Raw genomic sequence first — 20,926 nt, 5'->3', positions numbered from 1 at the left:
CTCAACCCCTTTACCAATGGAATTCAGTCTCTGTTCTTTAGTCTTACATGCAAAGACACGGGGGGGGGGGGACGGACCCCATTATTCCTTCCCTAGCTATTAATATCCTTGTGGGTGTAACAGATTGGCACATTTAATAGCTTGTCTTCTTGTCTGGCTGTTCTGATTTGCTCTTTCCCTGCCTTCTGGCTGATACAAAGAATAGCTTCAATTTGAGATTAATATGTGAGACTTGGGTCTTAGATTCTGAGAAGCAAGTGGTGAGATGTTCAATCTTTTTCTGGGCTGTATGATTGCAGGTACATAAGAACAGCCCTGCTGGATCAGGCCAATGGTCTGTTCTCATGGTGTCTAACTGGATTCCTGTGGGAAACCTGCAAGCAAGACTCAAACACAAGAGTCTTCTCCCCTCCTCTGGCTTCCAGGAACTGGTATTCAAGAAGCATTGCTGCTTCTGTCTGTGGAGGCAGAGCCTAGCCATTGTGGCTGGTAACCATTGATGTCCTTGTCCTTCAAGAATTTGTCCAGACCTCTCTTAAAGTCATCCATCTTGGTGGCTATCACTGCCTCCTGTGGGAGCGAGTTCCATAGTCTAAGCACTGCATGAAGAAATACTTTCTTTTATCTGTCCTGAGAGGGACGCGGGTGGCGCTGTGGGTTAAATCACAGAGCCTAGGACTTGCTGATCAGAAGGTTGGTGGTTCGAATCCCCGCGACGGGGTGAGCTCCTATTGCTCGGTCCATGCTCCTGCCAACCTAGCAGTTTGAAAGCACATCAAAGTGCAAGTAGATAAATAGGTACCGCTCCGGCGGGAAGGTAAACTGCGTTTCCGTGCGCTGCTCTGGTAGGCCAGAAGTGGCCTCCTTCTGCTGGCCACATGACCCGGAAGCTGTACACCGGCTCCCTCGGCCAGTAAAGCGAGATGAGCGCCGCAACCCCAGAGTCGGCCACGACTGGACCTAACAGTCAGGGGTCCCTTTACCTTTACCTTTTATCTGTCCTGAGCCTTCCAGTGTTCAACTTCATTGGATATCCCCAAGTTCTAATGTTATGAGAGAGAGAGAGAGAGAGAGAGAGAGAGAGAGAGAGAGAGAGAGAGAGAGAGAGAAGCTATTCTCTAAACCTTTGGGCCCATCTAGCTCAGTATCATCTGCACTGACTTTCAGTTCTCCAGAGTTTCAGACAAGATGTCTTTCCCAACCTTACCTGAACATGCCGAAGTTTGAACCTAGGACTTTCTGCATGCAAAGCAGATGACCCACCACCAAGCCGTGGACCTTCCCTTAAAAATAATAGCAATATTCCAACCCCCATGGTTCTGGAGAGGTCAAGAGGAAGCTGCCCTGTACCAAACCAGACTATTTGTCCATCTAGCCTAGTATTATCTACGCCAACTGGCAGCAGCTCTCCTGAGTTTCAGGTGGGGACATTCCCAACCTGCTTCTACACAGGAAACCAAGTATGTCCCTGCATGTAGAAAGCTATCACCTTTCACCCTCAGCCATGACATGTTAATTTTTTCTGCGCTGGGATTATTGGTTTGTTTACTTTCAGTGGAGGATCACTCTTCATGCCGAAGGTGGGCGTTCATTCATCTGTTTGGATTCTCCTCTAATAAAGAATGAATCCTTGCATATAGACAGCTAGTATAGAGTGTCCATCATTGTAATGGTTCTAGGGGTTGCTCGTGCCGCCACTCCTGGCTAGGTTACCTGGTTGAACCCTTTCTGTCTGGACAGCCTTTCACTTCGTGGCTGTCTCAGTCGCTGGCAGAATCCGTCAGTGGGTGTTCCTTGAACTTCTTCCAGCAAAGAAGTTCTTTGACGCCAAGTCTCCTCCTACTCTCCCTGCACGGAAGTCTTCTGCGCAGGGAGGGTGTGGGCAGCGGAGGACCCGTGCTCTCCCCACTGGTGAAGAGTCCTGGAGCCTTCTCTCCAATTCCCCCATCTGCCCCCCTTCACCCCTGGTGTTATGCTGATTTCCTTCCCCAGCAGATGGGCTGCCTCTCTCCCTACTGGGACCCTCTCCGGCATCCCTCTGGAGCCTTCCCTCTGCCTCTGGCTCCGATGGCAGTTCCCTGACAATCATATACTGATTTTCTGTCTGTAGGGATATTTATTTTATTTTCAGTAAATTTATTCATTTAGGTATGGAGGACCATTCCATCCTATTTGTTCCCTTGCAGTGCTGCTGCTGCACCGGTTTTCAGATCCAGAGCCTTTCATTGTTGGCAGATACTTATTTTCCCCCACAAAATTTATGTACTGCTTCATTGTAAGAAAGAACAAAAAATCTCAAAGTGGTTTACAGAAATAATAAGACAACAACAACAACAACAACAATTTTTATTTATACCCCGCCCTCCCCAGCCAAGGCCGGGCTCAGGGCAGCTAACAAGCAATAATAAAAACAAGTTGAATGAATACAACTTAAAAACAAGATTAAAATACAACAATTAAAATATTGAAACATTAAAATATTAAAATGCAGCCTCATCACAATGAAAGGGAACTGTTTAAAACATTAAAACAATAATTAAAATCAATGATGAGCTAAATACCAGATGTCTAGATAGGCTTTGCCTAAACAAGAATGTTTTTTTTGGCAGGTGCCAAAAGGAATAGAGTGAAGGTGCCTTCCTGGTGTCAGTTAGTCACTGAGTGTTTCTGCACGAGGAGCTAAGCCATGTGGATGTCCTCTCTGTCCGTACCTGCAGGCAGTAAACCATTTTGAATTTCCCTCCTGGCAGTTTCGGTGAGCGTGCAGCCAGTTGCCACCCCGATGCCGATCGTCGCTCACGCATCCATTGGCGGCGGCCTCACAACCTCCACATCTGTCAGCGGCAGCGGGGGACCCAACAGCGACAGCACAAAGAAGACGCTGGTGACGCTTTTTGCAAACAACAGCGGTAAGGGGAGAGGCTTTGGATGGGAGGGTCTTGGTTTGGGGGCGAGTGTTAGGATCTGAAGGCCACACACTTCAAATATCCAACTCACCCAAATACTTTGCCAAGGAAAATGGGATTCTGTGGCCAGTACCAATCCTGACAGTCAAGTAAATGACCCACTTTCCCATTTGCCACATTCATGCTTTGATGCCACTTAAGTTGTATTTTCCCTCAAATTGGGATTCCCAGATGCAGTAGATAATTGGCTCCACCCTGCTGGAGCGCCATTTTGCACCTGACTCCACCAAGTCCTCCAAGCCACTGTTTGGCCCTGAAGTGACAAAGCTGATCCCGCAAGAGTTGGAAGTTGTAGGGCAGGTGACAATGATGATTTTGCCCACTTGCCCTTCTCTTTTGTCCAGCTGGGACTCCTCTCGTTCAGCAAGGCGGGCAGCCTCTGATCCTCACGCAGAACCCAGGCTCTGGCCTCAGCACAGTGGTGACCCAACCAGTCCTCCGGCCTGTGCAGGTCATGCAGAACGCCAACCATGTGACCAATTCCCCGGTGACCAGTCAACCCATCTTCATCACCACTCAGGTGAGGGAGGGGCAGCACCTCTTCTACGTCTTGATACCAGTTGCTGGGGTGGGGGGCAGTCAACAGGGTATGCCCCCCCTTCTTGCCCAGCTTATGGGTTTTCCAAAGGCATCTCATTGGCTCTTGCAGGAAATACAGGGTGGCCGCAAAGTAGGTATACAGTTGAAGCTGTGAAATTCACCACAACAGATTATATGGGTACACATCACTGACACACAACAAAGTGGCAGTTAAATTTCAGGCTGGCAGTTGGAAAGAATAGTGGAGTCAGATAAAAGGATTATTATACTGTTATTGTGAATGATGACTGCGAACTTGAGTTACGAACAAAGAAAGTGGATTCTAAAGCAGCACACTTTTGGTCCACTCTGTATGTTGCCACATTGAGGATCCGACAGAGCTCTTCTTCTGTTGATAACTCCTTATGAGTACCTGGCACATTCCTGGTTTGTTTTTATGCAGATGTGTAGTTCATTTATTTCTTTTTCACATTTGGAGCTGGTGGATGGTACCATTGGCCTGTCACCGTGTTCCGTGGTAGACTTTGACTGGGCCAGCAGGGTGACACCTTGACCAATGAGCTGACTGAAATGTTAAGAGAAGCCACTCATCCCCAGAGCTGTGTACACTTTTTACTCAATGTTATAATAATTCAGAAACCTCTTAGTTCCTGTGGAATTGCAGCATGCAGCAGTCCTCATTGTCTGCCCCCAAGCCTGCTGTTGAGATAAGCCTGCTAAATCCACTTCTTTTTGCTTGCACGTTGCAGGGTTTCCCCGTGCGAAACGTCCGGCCTGTGCAGAACGCGATGAACCAGGTTGGGATTGTCCTGAATGTACAGCAAGGCCAGACAGTGCGGCCCATTACCCTTGTCCCAGGTAAAGCAGAGGCTGGAACGGTGAACGTGAGGAGGGGTCAGGCTGCTGGGCCAGTAGGTGTCAAAAGGGAAGAAAAGAGGCCCAGGAAATTTCCCTCCAGCACCAGAGTATGGGCTGCAGAGGCAGGGCTACGTGAAAAGCTTCACGTTTTTGCTGTCACCTTCAGTGGGAGGGGCTTCCTCAGTCCCAACCCCGCCTCCTTTGAAGGTACAGAGCTCCTATGCACCTGTGTCTCCTTAGCCAAAGAAAGTGTGATGAATATATTATCTTCATATATATAATCCTAGAGGTTTGCTTATCTAGCATCTTTCTGCCTCATTTGGGTTTACAAAAAAATGCAGCGCGAGGGCAGGCTTATCAAAGGCGGGACAAAAAGTACAGAAGTAGAAAGAGGGTAGCAGGAGGTGGAGGAGAGTGGGGGGGCGCACCAGGTCTCAGCCACAAAACCAGTTTGCACTGCATGGTAAACCAGGATTCATGGCTGACCGAAGTCATGGCTTAAAGTCTTCAGGGTTTCCACCCTGTGTACTTCTGTTAAAAGCAAGAGAAAAGAGAGAGCGCATTTTCCATGCTGGGGATAGGGAAGACTGCCTTCTTTTGGATTATGGGTGGGGAACATCTGTGGCCCTCCAAATTTTGCTGGACTCCCAACCCCTCATCCCTGCTCCATGGCCGTTCTAATTGCTGGGGCTGCTGGGAGATGTGGTCCAGCAGCAATTTGAGGAGCACAGGCGATCTCCCCCCACTCCTGGTTTCAGCCTCTGCAGTTTGTGTCACACAGACATTAAAAATAAGAACATTAAAATCTGTTTTTAAATCAGACATCAACAGTCCAATATGTAATTGTTTTAGAGAATTGTACAAATCATATTTCTGCAAATATGAGCAAGTTGTTTTAAACAGTTTTTAATATTGTGTTTTAGTGTTGTAACCCGCCCTTGGGCCTTAGGGTGAAGGGCAGGTAATAAATGTCTTCCAAGCTTAATATTTCCTAGATTCCTATTGCAATGATCTATGAAGTATGGCCACCTCTCGACCAGCGTCTGTAACGTTTAATTGGATTGAGGATGATGTGTTTGCCGAATTGATGTATTTAGTAAAACACATACACACACACACAACACAAAAGCCCTGGTTAATCGCAGCCAGAAATTGAGAGACTTTCCTGTTCCATCTCTATGGAGATTGCTCTAAAGTGCCTTGAGTTAGCATAAATGGGCAAGTTGACTGATTTGCCCCATAAGTGGAAGGGCACTTCCTTATAACAGCAGTAATAATTTTTTCCAGGAGAGTCTCCTGGAACTGATTAGAATTTCTAGAATTAATGGAAATGAAGAAGCTGATTAGATCCATTGGAGGAATGGCACCTCCTTAATAGTTTTGTTTTAGGAGAGTCTTGAGGACCGACGGGACGGTAACTGTGCCCTCCTTTCCTTTGCAGCCCCAGGCACCCAGTTTGTGAAGCCTGCAGTCGGCGTCCCTCAGGTTTTCTCCCAAATGGCCCAGGTGAGACCTGGTCCGGCCATGCCGGTCCGGCCATCTTCCAACACGTTCACGACGGTCATTCCAGCCACCCTTACCATCCGGAGCACAGTACCGCAGTCCCAGGCCCAACCGCAAAGTAAGTCCTCTCCCAGCACCTCCTCCACCACCACCACTCCTACTCCAGCACAGCCAACCGCACTGGGACAGTTAACTGTACAGCAGCCAGGGCAGTCCACTCAAGCTACTAACCCCAAATTAGGTAAGACTTCCTGTGGAGAGGGAAACTAAAAATGAAAGAAAAAGAAAAAACGGGTATTACTTTGGTCCTCATTTGTCTGGAGGAGCTGGGAAACATTGCGGCCCCTGGGTTTTGCTGCGGCCCCTGCATTATGTGGGGCTCATGGCACAGCAAATGCTCACCGTTTGTCCATCTGATGGGGAGGTGGGCTAAGGAAAAACACTCCCGCTCTACTCCAGGGAAGGGCAGAATGTGAAAGTGTGCAAATATAAGAAAAACAGCTCATGTCGATTAATGATTAATTTTAACCAGTGCATTACAAAACTATTTGTTAATTGCAATTTTTTTTAATTATTCAAAGCATCTATGCATATACTCTTCAGTTGGAACAGGTGACAATTTTTTAAAAAATGTCGCAATCCCTGCCTCTCAGGTTTACAGCCTGAAAAGGCATGGCACAAAAGGAAAAAGGGATGGGGAGGGAAGAAGAAAACCTTCCGCTGAAGAACTCAGGATAGCACATACATGATCCCACTGCCACCATTTCATCCCTCACACAAGAAACCTGTGAGATCATTCAGTCTGAGAAAAGATGGGCCCAAGGTCACCCAGTAAGCAGGGATTTTAACTTGGGGCACCCCAGCCCAGTAGCTCCAACCTATTAAATGATACATTCTCTGACATTGTCCTTGTAACATCCCTGTTAATAACACCTCGCTTCCATATATACCAAAGGTACTTAAGTCAATCCATCCAAAGACCGTTGACCAATGGGCTCCATGTTCTTCAGTTGCTTATTACTAGTCCTTAGATGTCAAGTCAAAGGAGGGAAATAAAGTGATATTAAAATCCAGTCTACAAGAGGGAAGGGATAGACCACTGCTTTCCTGTCCCTGCCATTTCCAGCAGGCTTACAGGACATGTGTCTCTTGCAAGCCTTTATCTGTCTTTCATTCCAAGAAACTTAGGATGCTGCTTTATCAAGTCAGACCTTTGCTCTGTCTATCTCAGAATTGTCTACACTGACTGGCAGCAGATGGGAGTCCTTTTCCCAGCTCAGCCTGGGGTTGAACCCGGGACCTTCTGCATGCAAAGCAGATGCTCTGTCTACCGATTCATCTCTTTTGAAAGGGTGTGTGTGTGTGTGGAAGGAATGCACTTCCTGCATTTTGTTACCAAAACGCAGAAATTGCTTGGGTCTATATTTCCAAAGGGAATATAGTTAATGTTTTTCTGTTAACTGCTTTGTCTGCCCTGTAACATACCTTGAAAGCTTGCCAGCCCTCTCCTGTTTTCTCCATCTAACAATAATAATAAAAACATTCTGCTCCATCTCTCTGTTCTTCTACTTAAAAACGCTTGTTTCCCTGACAGTGAGCATTGCAAGTTTCGTGACGGTGAAAAGGCCCGGGGTGACGGGGGAGAACAGCAACGAGGTGGCAAAGCTGGTGAACACCTTGAACACGGTCCCTTCCCTCGGCCAGAGCTCGGGCCCCATTGTGGTCTCCAACAACAGCCCGGCCCATGTCCCCCAGAGAGCAGGCATCTCGGAGTCTTCGGCGCAGAAAGGTAAGCTCTTCCAGCAGCCTGGGCTTGGGCAGGCTCCGACTGTAACTTTGTCCCAAACCACAGCATCAAGCTTCACTTCTGCCCATTGCACAGAAAACAGGAATTCCCTAGTGATGGAGGAGGGTATCAGGTGGGTGACTTCTCCCATTCACTCTGGAGGTGGTGCCGTGCAAATATGCCCTCCCAATTCCACTCCTATGTGCATGAAACAGATGGGGTGCACTATGGGAGACAGCACAGCCTGGATAGCTCTGTCCTCCATTGTTACATAGGGTGGGAAGGGAGATCCAGGGGAAAGGAAAGGAAAAATGTGACCAGCCCAAGCGAGAAGTCCAAAAAGGTAGTTGCAGGGCTTCTGGATGCTAGCCATGACCTTTTCTCCTTTTTTCTTCCCATTACAGTCAGCTCCTCCCCCATCCCCGCCTTCGACCTGCAGGACAGCGGGCGGAAAGTCTGTCCCCGGTGCAATGCCCAGTTTAGAGTCACTGAAGCTTTAAGAGGCCATATGTGTGTAAGTAACCCCCTTCCTGAATTATGAGATCAAGGCCATTGCAGCGTTACACCCTGCTGGCAGCCGAGAATAAAGAGTCAAAGGACTATGGTGTCTGCCCAGAGCAGAAGCTCAGGTCAATTGCTGTTGCTAAAAAAACTGGGAGCTCAGGGAGCGGGGCGGTGGTGATGTCACCCTGCAAAGTTGATAGGCAGTGAGATTCAGGACTGAAAGGACCTTTGTTTAAGCAAATTCACAGTTGGAGGCAGGGATGCTTCCGAATACTAGTTGCTAGAACGGACGGGAGTGTGCTCTTGTACTCAGATCCCTCTCACAGGTTTCCCAGAGTCATCTGGTTGGCCACTGTGAGAACAGGATGCTGGGCTGGCCTGATCCAGTAGCTCTCATCTTTCATTCGTATATTAACCTTAACTCAAGGACCTCCTCCTTCTTTCCTCAGTACTGCTGCCCTGAAATGGTGGAGTTCCTGAAGAAAGGGAAGCCCCTGGAGTCTGAACCAAATATCCAAGCCCCCAAGCCCCCTTCCCCGGAGAAAGCAGCCGCCGTCGCTTCGCCCCCCTCCTCCACCCCCATCCCCGCCCTCTCGCCGCCAGCCAAAGTCTCTGAGCACAGCGACGGCACGGGCGACGGGGCGCAGAGCAAGCTGATAATGCTGGTGGACGACTTCTACTACGGCCGGGACGGCGGGAAGGTGAACCAGCTGCTCAACTTCCCCAAGGTGCCAACGTCCTTCCGCTGCCCACACTGCACCAAGAGGCTCAAGAACAACATCCGGTAAACGGCGATGGGTGAAGCGTTGTCAGGGAGGGGGGCAAGGAAGGGCTGCGGCAAAGCCAACCAGAGAAGGAGGTGTGGCCCTCTGGAAGATGCTGGGGGGGGGGGGACAGATTCCCCACTCTGGTCTTAAAGAGAGGCAGCCCAATTTAAGGAGGTTTATCTGTTGTGTTTGGCCGCTAGCCTTGATGGCCATGCTGTCTCCACAGACAGAGCCAGTCATGTTTCTGGATTCCAGTTGTTGGGAACTGCAGGGGGGAATAAGGCTCTTGTGCTCGGGTCCCGTTTGAGGATTTGCAAAGGCCAAAGGGGACCCATCTCCTTCCAGCATCCCCTTTCCCACAATGGCCAGCCAGAGTGCCTCTTCCGGGAAGCCCACGATCAGGACACAAGCCCAGTGCCACCATTCCCCAGCAACCAGTATTTAGAGAGGCACACTTCGCACTCGGAGCTGCTGCCTGCAGTGAGCAGCAAGGGGAAACAGGCAGGAAGAGATTTCTCCCCCGCTTGAAGTAACCACAGAAACGTCTGCTCCCCTCCCCCACCCCTCCAGGTTTATGAACCACATGAAGCACCACGTCGAGCTGGATCAGCAGAACGGTGAGGTGGACGTCCACACCATCTGCCAGCATTGTTACCGGCAGTTTTCTACGCCCTTCCAGCTCCAGTGCCACTTGGAGAATGTACACAGCCCCTACGAATCAACCAGTAAGCTCTGCCCCAAAGTGTCTCCCCCTGTCCGTCTGTCCCCCCCGCAAAACATCTCAGCAGGGGGAGATGGGAAGGGTCTCCACGATGGTCACAGCCTGCACTGGAAAAAAGGCTTCCTTCAGAGGTTCCCTTTTCCTTTGGTGCAGAGGAGGACTGTCCCCTCTGCTCACCAGGGACAGGGCAGGAAACAGTGGCATTATTTACAGAGTACCAGGGGCTGCTCCCTGCCCCAAGGGGGTTGCAGGAGGCGATAGGGGAAAGGGGAAGTATTTGTATTTTTGAGCTGCATGTAATTAGGCATAGTTACAGTTGGGTCCAGGGACGTGGGTGGCGCTGTGGGTTAAACCACAGAGCCTAGGACTTGCCGATCAGAAGGTCGGTGGTTCGAATCCCCGCGACGGGGTGAGCTCCCGTTGCTCAGTCCCTGCTCCTGCCAACCTAGCAGTTCGAAAGTGCAAGTAGATAAATAGGTACTGCTCTGGCGGGAAGGTAAACGGCATTTCTGTGCACTGCTCTGGTTCACCAGAAGCGGCTTACTCATGCTGGCCACATGACCTGGAAGCTGTACGCTGGCTTCCTCGGCCAATAAAGCAAGATGAGCGCCGCAACCCCAGAGTGGGTCACAACTGGACCTAATGGTCAGGGGTCCCTTTACCTTTACAGTTGGGTCCAGGAGAATGGGAAACTAAACCTAAATATGATTTTGTTTCATGGCCAACAGGGACCCTTAATGGGGTGTGGGGATGGTTATCTGAGGTTCAACCCAGACTTTGTTCCTGGGCCAGGCCCTGCAAGCCTTCTGCAGTTTGGGGTGGCATCTGAATCCTCCTGGCGTCCTCCTTTTTGACAGACTCCCTCTTGCGTTACAGCGAAATGCAAGATCTGTGAATGGGCTTTCGAGAGCGAGCCCATGTTCCTGCAGCACATGAAGGACACTCACAAGCCAGGGGAGATGCCCTACGTTTGCCAGGTATGGAGACCCCCCCCCAAAAAAAAACCCAGTTGGCTTCAACAAACTGAGAATCCACACTGAGTCTGGTCAGCCGCCTCTCCCCTTTGTTAGCTACAATGTAGTAGGAATGGAACTTCCATGCACAGAGGCAGTCTACCCCTGAATACTAGTTTCTGGTGTATGGGAGTTTCTGTGCAGGGGGAGAAAGTGATATGGGAGAGCCATGGCCTTTGCACACTCCTTATTTAATTATATATCTCTTGATTTTTATTTAATTTTTAAAACCGCCTCAAAGTTGTTTACGAAATAATTATGAGCTTCCCACATTAAGCCATTGCTGAAGGCAAAATGCCAGACGAAAAAGGTCCGATCCTTCTCTTGAGAGTTCACAGCCTCCAGCTACCCATGCTGGAATTTGGAGGGCTTGTATCAGATAGTTGCTTTACTTATCGCTCACCTGATTTTAATCCTTATCACTTCTTTCCCAAAACATACTGTAACATACGAGAAATCTGTGACTGTTCGTTTCGGTGTTGCTGTTTTTTCCCCCTGTACTGAATTTGCAAAAGAAAACAAAACCGTCTGTCCATGCTTCTGTGCTCATGGCTCCCTCCAGGTCTGCCAGTACCGCTCGTCACTCTACTCCGAAGTAGACAGCCACTTCCGAATGGTCCACGAGGACACGCGGCACCTCCTCTGCCCTTACTGCCTCAAGGTCTTCAAGAACGGCAACGCCTTCCAGCAGCATTTCATGAGGCACCAGGTAAATTGGCCTTGCAGGTGAAGCACTCGCCTGGTCCCCTTTGTGACTGGGAATGCCATGCAGGCCAGCTGAATTCTCTGGCCCTCCTCTGCGCCCTCCTCCTCCTCAGCTCAACCCCTGAGGCCATAGAGGTCTCTGGACCATTTCCCAGAGGTGCCTTTCAACTCTGTATCTCCCTTTTAAGGGGTAGTTGGAGAATGTAACAGAAAGTAAAAACCAGGAGTAAAAATTCTAAAGGGGGTTTGGGTGGGGAAGATGCAGGGATATAGAAATAATTATTGATTTCCCACCCTTATTGTTATTTTTATCTTGAAGCCTACCTGTGCATTAGAATGGGGCAGGAGAGTCCTGAGGGTAGTGGTTAGAACAGGGGAAAGAAAACTTTTTCAGCAGGGGGCCAGTCCACTGTCCCTCAGACCTTGTGGGGGGCCGGACTGTTTTTTTTTTGGCAGGGGGTGGGAATGAGCGAATTCCTATGGCCCACAAATAACCCAGAGATGCCTTTTAAATAAAAGGACACATTCCACTCATGTAAAAAGATGCTGATTCCTGGACCTTCTGCAGGCTGGATTGAGAAGGCGATTGGGCCAGATCCAGCCCCGTGCCTTAGGTTGCCCACCCATGGGTTAGAGTGTCAACCTAGGACCTGGAAGAGACCAGGGGTCAAATCCCTGCTTGGCCACATGGCGCTCCCTGTGGGTGACCTGGGGCCAGTCCCTGCCTCTTAGCCTAACCTACCTCGCAGGATTGTTGTGGGTATATAATGGTGGGTAAGAACGCCAGCCAAGAGATGACCACTCTGGCGATGACAGCGACATCTGGAGGGGCCGCAGGTTCCCCACCCTCCCTCCCTTTACGACAAAAGCCACTGCCTACTGCTGCGTCAACACCGCTTTCATGCCACTCCAATTCCTCCCGCAGAAGAAGAGCATCTATCACTGCAACAAGTGCCGGCTGCAGTTCCTCTTTGCCAAGGACAAGATTGAGCACAAGCTGCAGCACCACAAAACCTTCCGCAAGCCCAAGCAGCTGGAGGGGCTAAAACCAGGCACCAAGGTACGGAGAGGGACACCTGGGGGACGCAAGGGGTGGACAGGCAGTCCTCACTGCACAATCTAGCAGGCAGACATTACTAAGGTTCCCTGTCTGTGTGGTTCCCCACGCCACTTTCTTTTTTAAGGCACAAAGTGACAGGCAGGCTGGTTGAAACGTTTGTGGACCAGAAACTTGTGTGGACTTGTTTGCATAGTTTCCCTGGGCTCCCCACCTGCCTGTAGTGGGTAGAGCGCTGGACTTGGTCCTGAGAGAGCAGGATTCAAATTCTCTCCCTCTCCCACCCCACCCCCATCAGCCATGAAGCTCACTAGATGTGATCCTGGCCTGTCTTTCAGCCTAGCCTACCTCACAGGGCGGGTGTGAGGTTTACATGGGGAGGAGATGTCTGTAGGGCACCTTGAAAGGTGGGATATAAATATAAGACATGAATAAAATACATTTCCAGCTAGTTCCTCTGTCCCCATCTTTAATGCTGATCGATTTCTGGCTTCCCCTCAGCTGGTGAGGAAGGTTACTTGGGAGTAGGTAATCCCTCCCACTTTTCGCAGGGGTGGGGCTATGCAAATGAAGCACAGGCATCATTTGGAGATTTTTTTCTTTTTCTTTTCTGTATCTGTATAGCGCCCGAGTGTTCTCATTGCAGTCTCTCCCCCCCCCCCCTCTGCGCCACAGGTCACCATCAGGGCCTCCCGAGGGCAGCCGCGGACGGTGCCCTTGTCTGCCAACGACATGCCCCCAGGCCTGCTACAAGACACCACCTTGCTCTCAGCCTCGGCGGACCCCCAGCCCAACTTCCTGTGCCCACCTTACCAGAGGAACATCCAGAAGAAAGCCGTCAGGAAGATGTCAGAGCTCATTACTAAATTTCCCACTAAAACATCCCTTAGAACTAATAATCTGTGGCGGGTGGGTGGGGAGAACTGTGCTGTTCAGTGGTTCAGATTCTGCAGCTTCCTCCTTACGTTCGACAGCTGATGCTTTGCATCACTTTTATGAGGAAAGTGACTTGACGTGGAGGCAGGAGCAGCTTGGAAAGAACGGCTTGCTGGAGGGAGTTTTGGGAGCCGCATTTGGCCCTTTGGCCTGAGGTTCCTCCCAACCCCTGGTATAGATGCTTCCCTGCACTGTCCCAGCCAGGGGAGCAAGGAGGAAACCTTCTCTGCTATGAGCTGAACACCTGGCTAGCTGTGGGACTCCAGCTCCAAAATCCAAATCCTGCACTTTGACTTGGGTGCACAGTGACCCAAACGTCCTTTACAGAATTGCTCATTTAATTTGGTGGTGTTTTGGCTTTTTTTTTTTTAATAAAAGAAGCAATAGGACTCCATTTTCAAGGTTTTTCTCTTAACGCAAGTGTCTGGTCCTTATGGCTTAAGGCGATACAGGACAACAGGCCAGGAAGGAGTCCACAGCTGCGGCACTCGCCTGCCGCATCATCAACCGTGGTCCAACACCTGCCAGAGCCTCTTAACAAAACCCACATCCTTTGTTGGAACCCAGCCCCTGACCGGCTGCCCCCTTTCTCTCTGCAGGAGCGTCCTTGGCCGGCAAACGTGTCTGGAGTGCAGCTTCGAAATCCCGGATTTCCCAAACCACTTCCCCACCTACGTCCACTGCTCGCTATGCCGTTACAGCACCTGTTGCTCCCGCGCCTATGCCAACCACATGATCAAGTAAGTCAGGCCAAGTGGTTTTCTCTTCCTCCTCCTCTGATCTTTTGGTGCAGCGGCTAACTCTTCCCTTCCGGCTGAAGCAGGAAGGGGCAAGAGTGTGCCTGCTCTTCTCTTTCTGTGACCTGTGCACCCACTTTTGCTGGGCTGAAGTGTTTGCTGGGCCCGGTTAAGGAAGTGGGTGGCTTGTGGGGGTCCCTAAGAATTGCTCTCTTTCCTCATTTGTGTGTGTTTGCTTATTCTCTTTTTACCAGCAACCACGTTCCTCGCAAGAGTCCGAAGTACTTGGCCTTGTTCAAAAACTACACTGCTTGGTAAGGCAGAAATTTCACTGGAACAATAATTTCTTTGCTTTACCTGCTAGCTAGCAGCTTTTTAATGTTCTGGTGTGGTGTTCGTCTACACCGTGGACCTAAACCTGCCTTAATAATCCTTCTCTCACACCTAATATTTGTAACTCTGGTCCAGTTGGGGGTAGTCAAGCCAAGAATGTCTTCTCAGCCTCTTCAGCAACCTACAGCTCCCAGAATTCCTTGCAGGGTGGCTGGAGCTATGACAAAATGAGAGGGATTTGGTTCATGTGCAAGGTTAACCCCGCTATGTTAAAGAAAGCGATGGCAATGGCAATGAGGACTTTGCTTGTGGTTTGTTTGGAGAGAAGCAAACCATGAATCAATAAGTCACCTGAAGCCTCTGCTGGAGCCCTCAGGTTGGGAAATGCTGGTTTAGACCATTTTAAGTCTGTGAGCTGAACTGGTGTTAAGACTTATATTTTTGTAGTGTAGATTTGCCTCATGAGCTTTCCTGTGTGTGATGTATCTAATCACTTTTGTGCTTTTGTGCTAATCGCAAATGGCAGTTCCTGGGTCTGGAGAACGAATGCTGCAGAACCTCAGCTCAAAATGCTTGACTCCAGCCTTAGTGGAGAGAGCACTTGGGGGGGTGTTGGCTTTTCAAACATTGAATTAATAACTTCTTAAACCAGCCCTCCAAGATCTGTGGTTGTTTTAGAAACCTTGTTTTCTGACATGCTTCATTAGTGAGGCTTAGACAGTTTTCGTGTGTGTGTGTGTGTGTGTGTGTGTGTGTGTGTAATGAATGTGTTGGAATTCTCGGCACTTATAACAAGATCCCCAAAGAATCACATCAAAGGGCTTCAAGTTCCCCACCCTGATGTGATTTATCTTTTGAGCAGCTAAATCAAGATGTGCATTGCCAGGGCAGAGGGGGTGGTGTCATTTTTGTTGCTTGTCTACAAGGGAAGATGTTTGGGAATCAAATACCCTTGCGAGTGGCAAGATCCTACCACAAGGGATGACCTTCCTTCTTTTCATTTCTGCCTCACAGCGGAGTGCGATTGGCTTGCTCGGCTTGTCTCTTTGCCACATCGGAAGGCGACGCGATGGCCAAGCACCTTGTCTTCAACCCCTCGCACGAATTCAGCAACGTCCTCCTACGAGGTGAGGGCTGGAGGGGGCGGGCATTCCCAGTGTTTGCTCATTCAAACAGAGTTCCTCACCAAAAAGAATCATCACCACCACATGTGTCTTATCACCTAGGAAACCGCCCTATACTGGTCCATCTCAGTATTGCCCACACTGGTTTCGAACTGAGACTCTCTTCTGAGAGAGAGAGGCATTTCCTCTCTCTGTTTTATTGCAAGCCTGTTTGAACACTTCACTCTTGCCCTTGCTGCAGTTCTACTCCCTCTGCCATTCCCGCTGCCTTGATACTTCCAGTCTTTTTGCTCTTCCTTTCCCAACCAGCTCAGAGACTGCGATGGAAGTCCTTGGGGGCAGCTGCCTAGGAGACTCTGGGTTCAAAGAGCAGTGGATCTGGGTTTAATGCTCAGAACGTGGCCACAGAACTTGTCCTTGAGACACACACATTGGGGTATCAACAAGGGATGAGGAAATAAAGGGAAGGCAATGGTGTCGCCCACTAGATAAGTACACAAAGGTCCAGGACTCTTCCAGGAAGATCACCAGGCCACAGCGGCGCTTAACTGAGGGGCAAGACAGATTTGCAGGCTTGAACAGGAGGGTGCCATCAGGAGAGCAAGGCCAGGTTCAGGAAGGCAGAATAGGCAGGGAGAGGATGGGGGAGCTAGTCTGCTGCGTAAGGGAGCCAGTGAGGGGCAAAGCATGGCATGGTGTCCGTGAGCTGCTAGCAACTGGTTCTCCGTCGTCTTCCTAAGAGGCAGTTTATATGCTGATGGAAAAGGGTAGTGATGGATTGCTGTGCAGACTCAGGGTATGGCTAATAGTTCCCAGAACGCCCCTGGATTTTCCTCTGCCCCCGTGCTGTGAGTCCACCTGTTGCCAGTGACCCTGGCTGGCTGTCCAGTCCCTTTGTGTGTTCCTTGTTTACAAGCCGCCTGGTGCAAGCTCAGCCTCTCAATACTTTTATTTCCTCTTTTTTTCTAACAGGTTCCACCTGGAGTTCGCATTCAAGGTAAATTTTTCCCAATTTTCCTCCCATCTGGTCAGATTCTCTTCTTCTGCCCCTCATCCCGTGTGAGGGATTTTTCTCTTTCTTTTACTGCAAAACTGGCCCTGTTACAGGTGCCACATCATACCCATTCCACATTTGTGAGAAATATTTTATTGTGACAGCACCCACACTCTGAGACTCCCTGTGTATTGACTTCACTGTACTCTTCTTACTGCCTGCTAAAAACATTTTTCTTCAGCCTCCCCAGATGTGCAGAATGTAGATACATGTTTTAATCTGCTTTTAAGTTATTTCTGTGATTTTTCTCTTTTGAATCATCTTGAGAGTTGTTTTGTATGGTTTTTACTGATAATTTTATTGCTTTATTCTCTTTGTAAACTGCTTTTGAGATTCCCCACCCCCCTTATGCGGTGTGTAAACGTGATGAGATAAAGAAAGAAAAATACTCAAGGATCTTCCCCGTCTTTCTTTTTTCCTCCCATCCTTCAGGCCTGCCCAGCCATTTGACAGAGGCGTGAAGGCCCCCAGCTCCACCTACCCGCCAATCAAAGCTGCTACCGTGAACACGGCCTCGCCTCTGCCCGAGGACGAGAAAGAGAAGGAGGCGCCTGAAGCTGCCAACAGACCCCCTGTCGTCGCTCCCACTCCAGCTCCCGCCACTATCCAGGAGGATGAAGACGAGTGCTTGAACGTGGAAGATGAGGACGAGGAGCCACCGGCGAAGGAAGCGCCTGAGCCGGCGAGCCGAAAGGAGCAGCTCTCGGTGAAGAAGCTACGGGTGGTCCTCTTCGCCCTGTGCTGCAACACGGAGCAGGCGGCCGAGCACTTCAAGAACCCCCCGCGGCGGATCCGGCGCTGGCTTCGGCGGTTCCAGGCTTTCCAGGAGGAGAACGTGGCCTCCCTGTCCGAGGGGAAGTACCTGAGCTTCGAGGCGGAGGAGAAACTGGCGGAGTGGGTGCTCACCCAGCGGGAGCAGCAGCTGCCGGTCAACGAGGAGACCCTCTTCCAGAAGGCCACCAAGATTGGGCGGTCCTTGGAAGGCGGCTTCAAGATCTCCTACGAGTGGGCCGTCCGCTTCATGCTCCGGCACAACCTCAGCACGCACAACCGCCGGGCGGTGGCCCACCCTCTGCCCAAGGACGTCGAGGGCAGTGCCAGCTGCTTCATTGAGTTCGTTCAGCGGCAGATCCACACCCAGGACCTGCCTCTATCCATGATCGCCGCCATCGACGAAATCTCCCTCTTCCTGGACGTGGAAGTGCTCTGCAGCGACGACCGGAAGGAGAACGCCTTGCAGACGGTGGGGACGGGGGAGCCCTGGTGCGACGTGGTCCTGGCCATCTTGGCTGACGGGAGCGTGCTGCCCACCCTTGTCTTCTACCGGGGCCGGGTGGAGCAGGCCGCCAACGTCCCGGAGACGATTGTGCTGGAGGTGAAGGAGGGCGGCTACAGCGACGACGAGATCATGGAGTCGTGGTCCTCCACGGTGTGGCACAAGCACATAAAGAGCCAGAACAGCAAAGGCATGCTGGTCCTGGATTGCCACCGGACGCACCTCTCGGAAGAGGTCCTCTCCGTGCTGAGCTCCTCCAACACGCTGCCGGCCGTCGTCCCCGCCGGCTGCAGCTCCAAAAACCAGCCGCTGGACGTTTGCATCAAAAGGACCGTGAAAAACTTCTTGCACAAAAAGTGGAAGGAGCAGGCCAAGGAGATGGCCGACTCCACGTGCGACTCGGACATCCTCCTCCAGCTGGTCCTGTGCTGGCTGGCCGAGGTGCTCGAGGTCATCAGCGACTGCCCCGAACTGGTCCAGCAGTCCTTCCTGGTGGCCAGTGTGCTGCCGGGCCCCGATGGCACGGCCAACACACCCACCCGCAACGCCGACATGCAGGAGGAGCTCATTGCTTCACTGGAGGAGCAGCTGAAGCTCAACAACGAGCCGCAGGAGGAAGAGGAGGAGGAGGAAGAGGCAGAGCTGCAGGACGGGGCATTGGTCGCGCCAGCCGAGGAATCCGCCAACCCCGAGATCCTCCACCAGCTCTTTGAAGGGGAGAGCGAGACAGAATCGTTCTACGGCTTTGAGGATGCTGACTTGGATCTGATGGAAGTCTGAGTGCTTTCCCCCTTGATCCAGAGAAAGAGTTCTTTTTCTCTCTCTTTTATATATATATAGATATATATAGAGATATATAGATATATATATAAAAGAAAATCAATGTTGGATGAGACCATTTTCACTTCCCTGTGGATCTGTGGCTAGGGGAGATTAGTAGGTGAACACGCAGACTAATAGCCATTTTATGCGGTCTGTTCATTTCTTTAAAAAGAAAAAAATGTGCTTAATTTGTTTTTGTTTTTTCTTAAATCACTGTGTTGCTATTTTCTGAAGATACATTGTGGGTGAATTATTTTTTGCTTTTCATTTTCTTTACCTCACTGTATTATAGTTTCTGGGTTGTGTTTGTTTTATACTGTGCAAAAAAGGTTTTTAATTAAGCCGCATCATCAATGTGACCTTTTTTCTTTTGAAAAAACCAAGGAACACCAATATGTAGCTAAAGAATGAAAATCTCTACACCCCACCCCAATTTTTTTTAAAATTTGTCATAACACAGACCTCCCCTATCTTCCCCATTTTAACACTTGGATCCAGAAATGTTGATTTCTAGGTGATAACATCTTTTCTTTCTTTTAAGGTATGAATGTTTCCTTTAACACATTGAACGTTCTGTAGCCGCCCTTTGAAAATTTGAGGTTTCCTTATTAACAAAGAGGACAGCAGTTAAAGGCCAACACCGTTGTTTAGGGACAGGAAAGGGGTTGATCCCTCCTGTTGGTCACCAGCAAATGGATCTTTATAGACATAGAAGTGCCATGCTTTGGGTTGACCGATGATCCACTTTGGTTGAGAGTTACCTGGACTTCCAGGCAGCTGCCGTAACTTCCTCACTTCCTCGTCCGTTGGCTACACTACTGGGCACCTGCTCCTTCTGATTCCCAACAAGCGTATAAACTGTGGAAGCTTCAAGCCTTTTGACAACTCCGTTCAGGTTGGCAACACCCTTTCCTGTTGGCTCGTTGGTTGCAAGCTAATCCTCTCCTGGACCATTGACTTTAAACCTTCTGGAAACGTATCGATAGCTACTGAATCCTGCTTTCTCCGACGGCGCCAAGACACACTACGTACCCCGAATTTGCTACTTCGGTTGAACCCAGCTGCACACTCAAAAAAACAAGGGAGAACTTGTTTTTATTTTTCACTGCCAGCGTAAAAAACAGAGACAAAAGAAAGACAAAAAGAGAGATGTTTTTTCTACTGTTTGCATGTTTGAGAGTTTTTTAAAAATCGTAACGTATTATGGTCTGAACAATGAAAAGCATTTTGACATGACGAAAGAACGTGGGAGCCTCCTCCCTCCCCTGCCCTTCATGCCACTTCTGGTTTTACTTTTTTCCGTTGAAGTTTTAAGACTCTCCTCTGTGGCCGACGCCTTCCCTCCCTTTCCCCGAAGCCCCCAATATGCCCACCCCGCTCCCCACCCCAGTTACTCAAGGGAAGAAGGAAACAGGGTGGGCTGACCTGTAAATGATTAATCTCTAAAATGTACATACGTGGAACATTTAATAAAGCCAGGGAAATGGATTTATAAACGCTGTGTTTTTATTATGGAGAATAACAGCTGGACGGGGCGGGGAGAAGTTTTGTGCGTGTTGTAAATTAACAGGAGCTTCAGGCAGGATGCCAGATACAACCTGGTGTCCTCCATCCAGGTGTTTTGTACTTCATCTTCCATCAGCCCAAGGCAGCACAGCTGTATGATGCTGAGGTTAGCGGGGGGGGGGGTCTGTGGGTGCTGATGGTGCAGCAAAAGGGGGCATTCAGCTGCATTATCAGTTGTGGGGGTCCAGAGGAAAGTTATTTGGGCCAGATCCCCAAAGAGAGTCTTGTCTCTTCCGTGAATTTGTAATACTGTACAGTTCTGGTTGCCGCATCTCAAAAATGGTAATGGTAGAGTCGGAAGAGGTTCAGAAAAGGTCCACCGAGAGGTGACCTTGTAGACAAGCATAAGATTAGCATGATCTGGAGCAACTGGATAGTTTTTTCTCTCCCCGTTATACACTAGATTCCCTTCCTTCCTTCCTTGGACGCACAGATTACCACCCAAGCCCCTGTCCAAAGTGGATCTTGCCATCCTAGCATCTTTCCCCTTTCCAGTCCAAGGGGCTCATCTCCCTCCCCACCCCCACCCCAACCATTTTAGCTGACTCTTCCCCTCTTGCTTTTCCTTCTCTGCAGACACCGTCATGCCCCCTTATCCCGCCCTCCCCTCAAGACTGTAAGCAGCTCTCAAACTTGGTGCCGGGGTGCTTTGAAAATT

General features: G+C 49.9%; 1 protein-coding gene across 3 annotated transcripts in view; it reads left to right on the top strand.

Annotated features, from left to right (window-relative positions):
* Positions 1 to 20,190, top strand: part of POGZ (pogo transposable element derived with ZNF domain) — a 37,863-nt gene extending 17,673 nt beyond the window's left edge. For 2 of the 3 annotated variants that reach the window (XM_081891312.1, XM_081891313.1), the window contains exons 3-19: positions 2,751 to 2,909; positions 3,311 to 3,486; positions 4,256 to 4,364; positions 5,806 to 6,108; positions 7,462 to 7,656; positions 8,058 to 8,167; positions 8,607 to 8,941; positions 9,495 to 9,649; positions 10,522 to 10,622; positions 11,221 to 11,367; positions 12,289 to 12,423; positions 13,096 to 13,268; positions 13,956 to 14,096; positions 14,348 to 14,407; positions 15,441 to 15,553; positions 16,523 to 16,547; positions 17,037 to 20,190. In XM_081891312.1, the coding sequence (XP_081747438.1) occupies positions 2,751 to 2,909; positions 3,311 to 3,486; positions 4,256 to 4,364; positions 5,806 to 6,108; positions 7,462 to 7,656; positions 8,058 to 8,167; positions 8,607 to 8,941; positions 9,495 to 9,649; positions 10,522 to 10,622; positions 11,221 to 11,367; positions 12,289 to 12,423; positions 13,096 to 13,268; positions 13,956 to 14,096; positions 14,348 to 14,407; positions 15,441 to 15,553; positions 16,523 to 16,547; positions 17,037 to 18,660 (4,061 nt within the window). In that variant the 3' untranslated portion in view covers positions 18,661 to 20,190. The remainder of the gene's footprint in view (positions 1 to 2,750; positions 2,910 to 3,310; positions 3,487 to 4,255; positions 4,365 to 5,805; positions 6,109 to 7,461; positions 7,657 to 8,057; positions 8,168 to 8,606; positions 8,942 to 9,494; positions 9,650 to 10,521; positions 10,623 to 11,220; positions 11,368 to 12,288; positions 12,424 to 13,095; positions 13,269 to 13,955; positions 14,097 to 14,347; positions 14,408 to 15,440; positions 15,554 to 16,522; positions 16,548 to 17,036) is intronic. The other variant, XM_081891314.1, reaches the window with a different exon arrangement.
* Positions 20,191 to 20,926: the final 736 nt, after the last annotated feature.

Source organism: Podarcis melisellensis (genome assembly GCF_964234715.1).
Source record: "Podarcis melisellensis genome assembly, chromosome: 16".
In the NCBI taxonomy this organism is placed as follows: Eukaryota; Metazoa; Chordata; class Lepidosauria; order Squamata; family Lacertidae; genus Podarcis; species Podarcis melisellensis.
This window is presented reverse-complemented; position numbering and strand designations above follow the sequence as displayed.